The sequence below is a fragment of the Erigeron canadensis genome, chromosome 7 (assembly GCF_010389155.1).
Source record: "Erigeron canadensis isolate Cc75 chromosome 7, C_canadensis_v1, whole genome shotgun sequence".
In the NCBI taxonomy this organism is placed as follows: Eukaryota; Viridiplantae; Streptophyta; class Magnoliopsida; order Asterales; family Asteraceae; genus Erigeron; species Erigeron canadensis.
Genome location: NC_057767.1, coordinates 5,340,159 through 5,353,839, shown reverse-complemented (window position 1 = coordinate 5,353,839; position 13,681 = coordinate 5,340,159). Strand labels below are relative to the sequence as shown.

Sequence of the window (13,681 nt, the reverse complement as noted above, 5' to 3'; positions counted from 1 at the left end):
ACCAATTGCAATCATAATAGCCCCAAAACACTAAAAAGATCAACAAACAAGCATACACACATAGACAAAGCTTTGAGCATGAACTTCTCACAAAGATTGTAGAAAACCGCACGACCCTTAAGCCTCTTAAAATTCACTACTACAAATAATGAGGCAATACAATAAGATCTTCTATTGATAAACTAGAGGCATACAACAATCATTATACACTTTGGAATAAAACTTGAATATGTACGGAATTAAAACATGACAAATAAAAGAAAAACATCATTAGATTTTCTGCAATCTGTTCCAAACCCTGTAACTTGACTTTCGGACAACATGAGGCAAATTTAAAATTAAAAAATGTTGGTCCAAATGCTGCGAGGCTACTTCCGAAAATGAGGAAATTCCGACGTATCAATATATAGGGATCAATGGTCCTTGGAGCTACCGTAGGCGAAAAAAGATAATTAGGTTTTATTTTCTCTTCTTATATAATTATTTTTCGAACGATAGATTTGGACTTAGCGGCATTACCTCTTTATATACGTAACTTCAATCCAAGGAATTTTCCCATTCTCCTGAGAGTATACTTCCTCACATTAGGATTTGAACTAAAAAATTATAAGTCTCAAGCCCTTTCAAGTACCAATCAGTCTATAGATGGTTAGTGTTTTATTTATTGTAATACTGAATTACTAATACTGATGTAGTAGTGGTTGCCCTATTTTTTTCTGCCAATGCCAAGTTGCCAACCGAGTTAAAGTCAACACAACTCAAGATGACTCTTGGATTTGGGCCTATTTGTTGGCTTTTTTCTCATGGGCCAAATGAAAGAATAATGATGGAGAACCTTTTCGCATTCCACTTCATTTATTTTGCCAAATGAAAGAATAATGATGGAGAACCTTTTCGCATTCCACTTCATTTATTTTGACTCTTTAGCTTTCGTTAAACTTTATGGTTTCTTGTTATGTTCTCATCTATAAGTTAGGACCAAAACTTTGTTATTAGTTAAGTTTTTGATCAATATATGAATTTTGTCTTTCCTCCCTATCACAAGTGTGTCTTAGTGTGTGTGAAATTTTCTGATTAACGGTATTCTATCAAATCAACGATTATTAGAAGAATTGTTCTTGGGTATTCTTTGAATCAACATATTCGATTATTTATCCCTTTTTCTCGCTGCGTCATTTGGTAACAAAGCCGAAAATCCTGATGATGATGCACTCAAATGATGATATAATCTATGATTATCCACCCATCTATGATGAATACAAGGATGAGGATTGGTATATCTGGTTTGGGTTTGATGATTGTTCATATGATGAGAAGATCAATGAAGAAGATCATGTGTTGTTTCAAATTTTATCCAAAATTCCGTTTATGTTCGTCCATATCTGCGCAGCTGTAGGAAAACAGACGGCACGAGTTCATTCACCTTTGGATCGCTCAGATTTTTGGATATGTTGTTCAAGACTCATTGATGCACGGTCTAACCGTTGGGATCTCCGATTGGAGTTTTCGGCAAGGAGTTATGATTTTCTAAAATTTCTGCAATTCTTGAATCTTGTTCCTGGTGTTCAAGAAAAGATTTCTCGATGTGAAAAGTCCGAGATTAATGGCATTAACGATATACTTTCATTTGATCCTAGTAGTTCGAGTCAAAACTCGAGGACGAGTTTTCTTCAAGAGGGGAAGAATGATGGAGAACCTTTTGATATTCAACTTCATTTATTTTGACTCTTTAGCTTTCGTTAAACTTTATAGTTTCTTGTTATGTTCTCATCTATAAATTAGGACCAAAACTTTGTTATTAGTTAAGTTTTTGATCAATATATGAATTTCGTTTTTCCTCCCTATCACAAGTGTGTGTAAGTGTGTGTGAAATTTCCTAATTATTGGTATTCTATCCCTATCACAAGTGTGTGTTAGTGTGTGTGAAATTTCCTAATTATTGATATTCTATCGAATCAACGATTATTAGAAGAATTGTTCTGGGGTATTCTTTGAATCAACCGGTTCGATTATTTATCTTTTTTCTCGCTGCATCAAATAATAACATATATTATCATGTATATTGCATCAAGATATTGAACGATAGTCGTGACCAAAAATCGATTTCTCCAAAACCGGTTCCAAACCGAAATTATTTTTTGTCAACGTAATCAAAAACCGATTTACCGGTTTTGGTCAAAAGTTTGACCGGTTCTTTTTCGGTTTTTTCCCCAAAACCAAAACGAACCAATATGGAAGCGGTAAAAACCAATTTTAGAAATTGGAAACCGGGACCGGTTTGGAACCAACAGTTTTTCTAGAGCCGTTTTTTTCGGTTCGAGTTTTCGACACCAGTTCTCCCAAAACCGGTTTTCCGTTCAATAAAATGGAGCTCAGGACACCTAATATGGTTCTTTATTGTATCGGTTGTATCTCTTTGAATCTCTCATGTTTTTTTTTGCATTATATGGTTCGCCTAACTTTTAGACACTAGCCTTATGATACAATGAATGATCAATTACTATACCAACTCGTTAAAATCAACATCCATTCCCCGACACTTTCTCTTGACATATTACTAACCCGTTACAACCTTTATCACCGCAACATTGATCTTGATTCCACTCAATGTGGAGTTGTGACAACATATTTCGGACCAACTATTCTTTCACTGTACCACGGCTGTTGACCTTTGGAGTTACTTCAGAGATCTGACCAACTATTCTAACCGCATGATCCCTTGATCAATGGGCTTCTCAACTGAGCCGATAACTGCTCACTGCCCAAATCTTCTTCTTTGATTCTGGATGTTGCTGTACAAACAGCTACTAGGACTCTCTGGCTAAATAGAAACTGCATCTGTCTTAATGGTACCCACTCCTCGGCTTCTAAGTTGATTGATGATGTAAACTCTTCTCTTCTAATTGGGTTAATTGTAGACACAAGCATTCTAGATTGATTGGGCTGACTATAGATTAGTCTTCATGTTTCTTGCTGCCTTAAAAAATGTAATATGTAATTTGCTGTTCAAAGTAAACTTTGATATTATTGTTAGACCTTGTTTTGACGTAGAAAAATACAAGATGACTTTTGAAGCACATGCTTCTAGAATAGGAGTTCAGACACTTCGAGTTAATTGATTGCTCCATCCAACATAACAATTTTCTCATACCAGGAATCCATTGGACTTTCAATCATTTTTGTTCATAATCAATGAACCTCATTAGTGTCGGGTCTTCTCAGCTACTCGGTAGATATAGAAGTAAGGAACACCCAATGCTGCCTTTCACAGGTTTCGGGTCCTAATACCGTCTACGAAGGTGACAACCTTACCCCTACCTAAGCTAGTGAGACTGCTTCCAGAGTTCCAGGTTCTAGCATAGAAAAAGACCTCCGGCCTTACAAGGAATGAGGATAGAACCCTTGACCTTTGTGTCCAGAGACAAGAGTGTTAGCTACTCAGTAAAAATAGAAAATATGTAAATCAAACATCGATATAACTACATCGGAACCCAATTTGTATGCATGAATCCCAACTGTATATTTTCTTTCACTTTAGCTAATACATTTTGTTTTTAATTGATACTTGGATCATATACTTTGCTAGTTGCTACAAATGTGTTCTTTTGCCTATTCAGTGCATATATGTTTTTTAAAGCATGTTTAAAGATTAGCATTAGACTGATAATATTTAATTTACTTTGAAGGATCAACTAATGGCTACAATGAGATTTGTATTCCACTGTATAAAGCATCATTAGCTGGCAACCAAAAAGCTGCTGAAGTCATCCTTGAAAATCGCCGAGAGCTGCTATGTTTTAGCATAACTAAAAGTTATGACACAGTAATTCACATTGCAGTATTAGGAAAATCATACAGATTTATTAAATATCTGACTAGTTTGATGACAAATGAGGAGTTGGAACTTCGTAATGCAAATGGTGAAACTGCCTTCTATTTAGCAGCCATAGCTGGTAATGTTGAAGTGGCTGAAGTTTTGCTGAAAAGGAATGAAAGTCTGTTGAATATTACCGATTATCAAGGTAATTTACCAATACACATGGCTGCTTCATTTGGAAAGCATGATATGGTGAGGTATCTGTACAGTAATTATCAGAATCTGACCAGTCATTCATGGACACATGAGAAACAGGGTTGGCTTCTTCTGAAATGTGTCGAGGCTAATCTATTTGGTAAGTAATTCACAACACACTATATTACGTTATGGTCCTTGAAGTGTGAAGGATGACACGCCGATCACTCTGCCTTAGCCATTTAAATTAAATTTTAAACTTGACACCCCATAATACAAGCTAACAGCATGGGTTGACATGCTTCGGTGAATGATCACGAGTATCAACTAAAGGATATTGGACAAAACTTTACGAGTGCATTTATTTGAACTGTTTTATCTGTATTTTCCTAAGAAATGATAGGTGCGTTTTATCGCTTAAAATAGAAATTTTTCTTGAAAACGTTTAAATATTTTCAATTTTATATTGAGATAACATCAAAGTTTTTTTTTTCTTCTGGAATGAAAACTGAAAACTACAAAATCGGCTCAAAAATTATACTCTAAATTTGGTAAATTCTATCTTATGAAATGTTTTGTTACCCTAACCATGAATATTGACTAGAAATTTAACTCATGAATGAAAATATGAAATTCAGTTGTACATGTTATTAATCCGTTGAATCAATCACCGATAACTCCCAGTTTTTAGAAAACGGCCTTATGTTTCTACAACTAGAAAATCTTACATGTTTCCGAACAATTGTTTAAATTAGTTAGTAGAACAAGTACTTTTCGAAAGGAAGATGCATAAAATTGTAGGTTCTAGCTCAACCTAGCGGCATCCAAGTTGGCCACGTAATTAATCAAGAGGTCGTGGTAGATGTCAGTGTAAATTATTATGTGATGTGTCAATCTTTGTCTTTTTGAAAATTATTTGCTGAAATTGTAAACTAAAACTCGCACAAGAGGATAAAATAAAATTAATTAAAGCTAAAATTGCTAGTAATGCATGTTGAAATTAATAAAGCAAAGTGTAACACCCCAACAAGGCGGAAACATGGGGCATTAATAGAAAAGCTCAGCGTGACATGAAAATTAAGTAGAGATAACTAAATGCATTCAAGGATTGAGCAATCCATACATAATTCAAATACAAATACAAGTTACGGGTCAAATAATGCACGAGGAGCACACCACCATCAATAGTTTACAAAAATAGATGAAATGATGGCTAACGATCCTAAGCATAACCCACAAACGGGTGCAATGAATCACGGATCCACAAAAGTCCAAGCTCATTCCTATCACATGCAATGCAATCATCCATCATGCCTTTGGTTCGCTTGATTACCTGCAAAGTGTGCTAAAATGCGTCAACATAAAGTTGGTGAGTTCGTAGGTTTTGACTACAAGAAACAAGTGCCGGGATAACAACCGTTTAACCTTGATACGAACATAATTAGATCATTAAATGATCATATAACCTTGATACCTTGATTTGGATCGATAACCGATCCCACAACCTTGAAACCTTGATTGGGTCATTAAATGATCTCATAATTGGGATCGTTAAACGATCACCAAGCCTTGAAACCTTGATTGGATCATTTAATGAACCTCATAACCTTGATACGAACGCATAACAACCATGCAACCTTAATTTACAATTCAATCGAACACATAACCTTGATAACATAGCCAAACAGTCATACAACCTTGATTCACAAAGCAAACAAACACATAACCTTGATAACATAGCCAAACATTCATACAACCTTAATTCACAAAGCAAAAGGAAAACACATAACCTTGATAAACTAGCCAAACAATCATACAACCTTGATTCATAAAGCAAACGAAACACATAACCTTGATAAACTAGCCAAACAATTATACAAACTTGATTCACAAAGCAAACGAACACATAACGATCAACAAACCAAGAAAACACGTTGTACACTTTTCACCCCAAAATCACATAAAGTAAAAAGGGCTACGAACTCACCTTGGCCTTAGAAGTTGTTAGAATGAGCTTAAGCGGGGGAACGGGGAGCACAACAATCACAAACCTATTACATCAATATTAAATCATCATGCTATAGTCTACATTACGATACAAGTCATCCTAGGCCAAACCAAGTCCCCCACGGTCGAATAAACGAGCAAATGATTGGAAAATACAGAATCCCGGAGAAATTGGGATAGATTCACCCCAAATGGATGATACCATAAGAAGGTAGACTCTCGTACGATTCCAACGATAGCTTACACGCCTAAAACGGACACACAGTTTAAAAGTTGTGGCCCTTTCAACATTGACTCATAATGCCTCACGAACTCGACAAGCCCAACATTGGGCTCGACGAGCCCAGTACCAAAACTTGAATTTTCATTCTGAAATTCAATCTCGACAAGCCCAAGATTGGGCTCGACGAGACCAAGCCCCAGATCAGTCTCAAAAAAGCCAAACACGAACCAAACTCAATTCTTGACCTTGAAATCAATTTAGGAGGTTCCAAGACTCATTTTGAAGCATAATTACACTTAAACAAACATAACCCATATCAAAAATCCATCTATAACCTTAACACAAGTCCAAATCACTATTAATTCAACCAAAACCCTAATTTAAACCCTAGTTTGACTCAAATCTGGTTTTGACTCGATTCTTGACCCAAAAACACTTGAATATGACTAGAAACATGATTATAAACATGAAATGGTGAATATGAGATAGTTTTAACTTACCAAATCTTCCACCAAAGTGTCAAACCTGAAAGTGACCCGAATGAGGAGTTTCCTTGCACTTTGACAACCCAACTTTTGATATGTCGGAGGAATGATGATGATGAAAACCCCTAACAAATTATAGCTTGAAACATTTAATATGGTGAATTAATTTAGAGAGAGAGAGTTGAAAGAGAAGTGTAAGAGTTCTTGCATTCGAGATGAGAGAGAGAGAGAGAGAGATAAGGTAAATGAGTGAGTGGGAGGATGGGTAGGGTGTAAGGGATAGGGTTGGGTTTAGAATATGGGTATGGGTTGACCCATGGATAGTCCTTACACCTAACTAATTAAATTTCACCATAACTAGCCTTGAGCATTTCATTAAACAATCAACTCAAATGACTAACAACCTTGACTAGTCCACGAATATAATTTACTCATACGATCCTTAATTCACATAAACACCTTGAACACGATCATATCACAAGCAACTCGATCATATAACACTTAATTAATACCAATTAAGTCAAGAGTACATATATTTAACGGGTCAACTAAAGTCAAATTTCACGAATGTTACACAAAGATTTGCTCCAGAGCTTCTAGTTTGATGTTTTGAGTTGAGACTATAGCCCTGCAGATATTTGTATGACGTCAATATACTTATTCATGTATGTCTACAATGTTTTTGGAAAAAGATTGTAAAACCGTGTGACCAACATTTGGTTACATAGTTTTGTTGCCGTTGGTATATAGCTTTTCAAATTACATAACAATCAGTTGTTTTTGCAGATGTCGCATTACAAATTTGTACTGATCATCCTGAACTGGCTACAAATGGGAGTGTACTCAGCCTACTGGCTCGAAAACGTGGTGCATTCTATGTTATAAGACCTAATATAATATGTAGATTCATGCGCTCAAGTAAGAATGTCTCCGATCCTTCTATTAGGTTATAAATCTTTTTTTTGCGTGTTTAAGATATATACCTCTAACATACGAATCAGCATTTTCTTGTCGATAATAATTACAATTTTGGCAACCCCACTGTCCTCACACACCAAAATTTCTCCATCACAAGAATCAAAAATTGATGTTTAATTTTTCATGAATTCCTGTTAAAAGAAACTGGACCAAAACAACAAATGCAAAAGATGAACATATAATTTAAGTTGTACTTTCTATCAATCCTGACAATGCGTTTCAGAGTTTGGATTAATCATGAGGTTGCATATCATCTTCTTTGGTTTGTTGTTTTTGCAGTCTTTCATCATATGGTAGATATTCCTGACAAAGAAAATCATGCCTTGCGTTTACTACGATTCATTTTGACAGAGATTGGGAAATTGCCAATGGCTAAATTTGATGACATAATAATGGGGCCACCCGATGAGACAGACGAAGGGAAAAAACAAACAGGTTGTGAAAAAGAAATGAAAGAAACATTACTGCAAAGTACCCTTTCAGGAGATGTTGCAAAAATGTCTGATAATATTTCTAATCAAGTCAAAATAAATGGGGCTGATAACACGACCACTTCAAAAGATGCAAATAAAAGGTACTCTTCCCCAGTATTATTTGTTGCTGCTGAAATAGGTAACACTGAATTTGTAGTAGAGGTCATCAAGCAATATCCACATCTAGTTACAGAGGTGAATGAAAATAACCAAAGTATATTCCATGTTGCTGTCTTAAATGGTCATGAAGGCATATACAAACTCTTATATGAGATGGGCTCAATCAACGAGTTGATAGTTGCTCGTGAGGACAAAAATGGGAACAATATGTTGCATTTAGTTGGGAGGAGTTCTGCTTCTAAGAGACTACAGAACATCCAAGGGGTGGGTTTGCGATTGAATCCAGAACTATTATGGTTCAAGGTACGTCTTTCATTGGAGGTTCTAGTTTGTTACTTATTTGTAGAAATTCAGGTTCTAATTGTTAGTTATCAGCTGGTATATCGATTTCTTTCTTTTCGTGGCTTTCTTATCAGTCTATATGGGATCACTTTTTGGAGCAATCATGCAACCGGAACACTTTTTTGTCCATGGAACAAAGATTCAACTTCTATATTATAATGCCAGTTAATATATAGTCACACATCTGAAGTGATATTCTGTTTTAAATAGGTCCAAAAAAGCCATACAGACTTCAAGTAAATTAGAATTCACGAGTCGGTTGTTTTGACTGTTTTATTTTTAAATAGACAACTGAAGAAATCCAAACAGATTCTACACAAATTAATTCACAAAGTGTCCACCATACATGGGACTAGAACCCGCAACCTATAGGTTGACGTGTTTCACACATACCACAAGAGTCAAGGCCCAAGGATACATGAGTTTGTGGTTATAAATTAGCATTTAGAGAACCACAATTGCATTTTTTTTTTAAAAAATACATCCTGGTTAACTGATCCTACATAAGTTCATAATGGTGATATATTTTTGTGATGCTAGGAAATAGAGACCTTAATACCTCCTTGTCTTCGAGAAAAGAAGAACGTGGTAGGTCTAACACCCTATGAAGCATTTATGAACAGCAACAAAGATTTATTTTCCAAAGGCGAAAAGTGGATGAAAGAAATAGCTGCTCAACTAATGGTGGTTGCAGCACTCATAGCCACTATCTCATTTGCAGCATTGTTTACTTTTCCAGGTGGCTATGATCAGTTAACTGGTCTTCCTATCTTCCTCCCAAAATTTCATTTTAAAGTTTTCATTATATGTGACAGTTTCTCATTTATATGCTCTACAAATTCAATCCTTATGGTCTTATCAATCCTGGGATCTAAGTATGACGAATATGACTTCTTAGTATCACTATCCAAAAGGCTGATAATATGTCTAGCATCAGTTTTCATCTCTATAGTAACCCTTAGCATTGCTTTTCTTATCAACACTTTCTTATTATATACAACTTATTATCATTGGATGCCGGTTCTTATCAGCGTTTTAACTTGCATTGGGTATGCAATTTTTGTCTTCTCAAATTATCATCTCCTAGGTCGCTATATGCGTGGCTTTAGAATGCTTTACGAAACAGGTGCTTCTGCTAGGAAGTTTCATTCGGATTGATGTACTTCTGTAATAAGGCCATCTGCTATAAGTTTATGTTTTAACTTTTAAGCCATAATTTGTTAATGTTTCGGGTGTCACGTCAAACATTCATATTTCTTTAACTTAAGTATTCACTTTCTTTCTCCTTGTGGTATGCGCAAAAGCAGTCGTAATTGAGTTGAGATAAACGGTGAAGACATGGAGTCGGTCACAGAATCTACAGTTTTTTAAAATTTGGTTCTCTTGCATTGTAGCCTTTCAATCTATACAATATTCTACATTTGGCAGCCCAATTTCATTACTGGCCCAGTAACATCTGGGATAAATATAAATAAATCAAGATCATGTATTGACAAAGTAGCTACACTCACCACTATTCACTAAGCGATAACACTGCACTAGGACTTTATTTTTTATTAGGACCGTATTATTAAAGTGTTAGGAATTCATTTCATTCATTTAAAGTTTAGAACTCCATAACATCCTACAAAAACTTAAATTTCAAATCATTATCTTTTGTATCTCGAAAATTTGTAATTTTTGTTTATGGAATCCAACTATCACACCACTAGTTCTTTATACATTCGTGTTTTCAATACATGTTACTGTATAAGATCTGAACTCATAAGATCCTAATAGTTGCACACGTTGCCTCGAATGTGCTACGACAACGGCTTAAAAACAAACCTATACTAATAATGCTAATCATGTTGCATAGCCTTGAATAGTGCTAGGCTAATTAGTAGCGCTAATGCGACATTATTTCAAGATAAATACTAGAACCTTAATTCGTTCACTACAATACTGGATCATAAATCTAATCAAGCTCAATATATAGAGTTATTTCAGGGTAAAATCCAGCATCATTGAGAGTTATTCCCATATGATCAACGCCATAAACTTTTCTAGGAAAACTTGATACAAGTTTGTAGTTTCTACCTACTCCTGGGATGCCTAGTGAATCAATGAACTTGTAAATGGCTTCAATTTTTTCGATGCACGAGAAAATTTGTTCTTTCCTATCTCCATTTGGAAATCTTAGTAGTATCTGTTCAGAAAACACATATCAAGTACAAGTTCAGAAGTTAATTACACCACCCGTGACGTAATTTTGTAAACAAACCTTGGCATTTTTAGCATTGGCAATATGTTGAGGTTTCTTTTGTTTCTTTTCTAGTTTTTTCTCTTTCTCCTGAAAATGTAGGAGCATAAATCAGTAATGCAAGTGATATGAGTCTCAGACCCGTGAAATCAACAATAAAAACATGATTAACTTCACCTGATCGGCTTGGAGAGATGCAGAATAAGCGGCGTCTTGTTCTTGTCTCAACCGAATATCAGCCCTTCTCTTTTCTTCTTCTTTTGCCCTTGTGTTACCGAATGCCAGTCCATGTTCCTCCAGTGTTGTCTGTAGTGCCTCAACTATTTCCTCGGAGGTCACTGGCCCTTCCATCTATAAAAAAAAACAAAGAAAAAAGAAGCAGATCAAATGGGTCAAAGTCCCTCAAATACTATCATTAATCTTGTAAATCAATAATATCAATCAATATATCAAATTATGTTGTGACAACATGACTTTCTTGATCATAAATGACTAACTATTTATATAAATATTAAATTTGAGTAAAAATAATGCTTCAGGGTAACTCGAATTGTACTAAAAATTACCCATCCCGCCTGACCCATCCATTTTGGCATCGCTATAAGCCAACCAATATGACAAGAAATCGAGATTATCTAACTTACTTGTTGTAAGACGTCTAAATTGTCATCTAGACTAGGGGCCACAATTGCACAAAATGGAAAACTGGCTGGTCTAAATGTCGTGGCCAGATGCAAGCCCTCACTTCTATCAGCAAGGCCGCCCCATGACACAAAGTTTGCATCAAGAAACTCAACGACCACCTCAGAACACAAAGTATTCTTACAAAAAGGTGGTGTAAAAGGGTGGTCAGGTGAGTGCAAGTACAAGAACACTAACTTGTGTTCATTTTGAGACATCTTTAGAACCTCTATGAACCTACACGAGTAAAAAAATGGGTGCACAAGCCCATATTGTTGCTCAAAACCGGCTAGAAACCCCAAATCCGGTTGAAAATGTTGTGGAAAGGGCTGGTATAGAGGCTGGTGGTGGTTCTGTTGGAAAGGCACATTTGGTGGCTGGAAATGGTGGCTGTTTGTTCTCCTTTCTTCAGCTTTCATGATGTTTAGTCCTTGGTCTACTGCTCGTGAAATGGTTCGTGGGAGGCGAACCATTCTGCGCACTAGCCCAGTACATGTGGCTTCCAACGTGTCAAGTGGATTGGACATTTTGGCTCAAGCCACATGACCTGGGCTAGAAATTAACATATGTAGTAGTACATTGAGTGATCAAAAATTGAGATCTCAATCAAGTTGGAATCCAATGTAGTTAAGGATTGTTACTTTTTGACTATTTGGATCAATTAGCTATAGTGTCAATTATTATCATGATGAAGGTTTTCTTTATAAATTGGCCTTTATAAAAAGTGATAATATTTGACTATTTTTACTGTGATATCTAATGATTTAGATTCTTTTAAAAGAATTTTAACGTTTTCTTTTTTCATGTGTAATCAAGATTTAACTGATTAAGGTCCTAGAAACCAAAATCTTTATCCTGTTTGAAAATTCTGATCATTTGAGACAAATATGTAAAAATTGGCAAGTTGGACAAGTTGAGTATGTAGTCATAACATGTATTTTTTTTTTGTACGGGTTGGTCTAATTGGGCGATATGTAACACTTTCTTGCTTTTTTTTTTCTTTTTCTGATGGATTCATTAGTGACTAAATGGGTTGAAATTCTCATCATAAACTGGGGGCATGGCCAGGTTGGACAATGTGTAAAAAGGGTTTCGAGTGAAACGCGGCAAACTTTAACATGTATCAAGACTCGTCTTGTTGGGTAAAAACAGAGTATTTGTTTAATCGTGATGTACATTTTGTTAATATAGTGATTCATGTTGTAAACACTTTAGCATCAATTATGCCTATCTTACAATTTGCCATTTTTTTTTCTTTGTAATATAGATATAGATTACCCTTTTATATTCTCGCTTTAAATGAAATACATGTTAAATTGGTCTAGTTTTACAAATTTAAGTTTATGTCCAATGATTCGAACTATCAAAGTCCACATGCCATATTTCAACACAAATGCATATACACAGAACCATATCTTTCAAATCACATTTGCCTGCCACTTTCCTTCCAATTGAAGGCAATCTCAACTAGTAAAAGCACTATATCTTTTTTGTTCCATAAAGATGATAAATATATATGATTCTCACATAGACCATTGAACATCCACTAGTACTACCACCACCACCCTTTTTATATATAACTTATATTGCATGAGTTACAACTAGTATTAATGGAACTTTTTTACTTTTGGTGAAAGTAGTTACCAACATTTGTTAGATGCAATGATGGTCTTTTTATATTATATGATGATTAGTTGATCACATTGTAAAATCTATTCTATCCAAATTTCTACAACAATCATTATCGATCATAGAAATTGCATAAGGCAGCTTTATTTGATTAGATAGTTGAGCATATGATACAAGTTTTTATTGTACAAGTATAATGCACATTTGGTGACAAATTATATATCACACACATTACTTTACATTGGAGCCATGGAAATACTCCAAGAAGAGTCACCAGTTCAAATCTTTCCCGGATAAAACATTTTGGGTGCACATCAAAGGCAAGAAATTGTTCTTATTAGCCTAGGTGTCCGACTTGCTTTGTGAGCCGACTTTCCCACGTCTGTGAGTAGCTCAGAGTCATCGTTGGTGAGCCTCCATGGCCACGAGGGATACACTTTTTTGCTTCTAAAATTTGAACTTAGGAGCTCTAGGTATTTTCATTATCAA

At 35.4% G+C, this 13,681-nt stretch overlaps 2 protein-coding genes and 1 long non-coding RNA gene across 3 annotated transcripts; 1 reads left to right on the top strand and 2 right to left on the bottom strand.

Moving 5' to 3' along the window:
* The first annotated feature begins 3,947 nt into the window (after positions 1-3,947).
* Positions 3,948-9,811, top strand: LOC122608721 (ankyrin repeat-containing protein ITN1-like). Its single transcript, XM_043781814.1, has 4 exons — positions 3,948-4,172; positions 7,514-7,645; positions 7,985-8,601; positions 9,181-9,811. The coding sequence occupies exons 1-4, from the start codon at positions 4,040-4,042 to the stop codon at positions 9,796-9,798; spliced, it is 1,500 nt and encodes a 499-aa protein (XP_043637749.1). The 5' UTR covers positions 3,948-4,039; the 3' UTR covers positions 9,799-9,811.
* On the bottom strand, positions 5,230-6,788 carry LOC122608722. Its single transcript, XR_006325309.1, has 3 exons — positions 6,743-6,788; positions 6,000-6,063; positions 5,230-5,345 (listed from the first exon to the last, which is right to left on the bottom strand). It is a non-coding gene; the product is annotated as an uncharacterized LOC122608722 (long non-coding RNA).
* A 527-nt stretch (positions 9,812-10,338) lies between the features above and the next one.
* LOC122608271 (plant UBX domain-containing protein 10-like) lies at positions 10,339-12,220 on the bottom strand. Its single transcript, XM_043781357.1, has 4 exons — positions 11,527-12,220; positions 11,060-11,233; positions 10,904-10,972; positions 10,339-10,828 (listed from the first exon to the last, which is right to left on the bottom strand). The coding sequence occupies exons 1-4, from the start codon at positions 12,088-12,090 to the stop codon at positions 10,598-10,600; spliced, it is 1,038 nt and encodes a 345-aa protein (XP_043637292.1). The 5' UTR covers positions 12,091-12,220; the 3' UTR covers positions 10,339-10,597.
* Positions 12,221-13,681: the final 1,461 nt, after the last annotated feature.

What these genes read in the sequence shown, in the direction of transcription:
- LOC122608721 (XM_043781814.1), top strand. Translation starts at nt 4,040, where the DNA reads ATGGCTGCTTCATTTGGAAAGCATGATATGGTGAGGTATCTGTACAGT. An exon ending in TGTCGAGGCTAATCTATTTG is followed by an intron (nt 4,173 to 7,513) that starts GTAAGTAATTCA and finishes TTGTTTTTGCAG; the next exon opens with ATGTCGCATTACAAATTTGT. An exon ending in CAGAACTATTATGGTTCAAG is followed by an intron (nt 8,602 to 9,180) that starts GTACGTCTTTCA and finishes TTGTGATGCTAG; the next exon opens with GAAATAGAGACCTTAATACC.
- LOC122608271 (XM_043781357.1), bottom strand. Translation starts at nt 12,090, where the DNA reads ATGTCCAATCCACTTGACACGTTGGAAGCCACATGTACTGGGCTAGTG. An exon ending in ATTTAGACGTCTTACAACAA is followed by an intron (nt 11,234 to 11,526) that starts GTAAGTTAGATA and finishes TTTTTTTTATAG; the next exon opens with ATGGAAGGGCCAGTGACCTC. An exon ending in CATCTCTCCAAGCCGATCAG is followed by an intron (nt 10,973 to 11,059) that starts GTGAAGTTAATC and finishes CTACATTTTCAG; the next exon opens with GAGAAAGAGAAAAAACTAGA.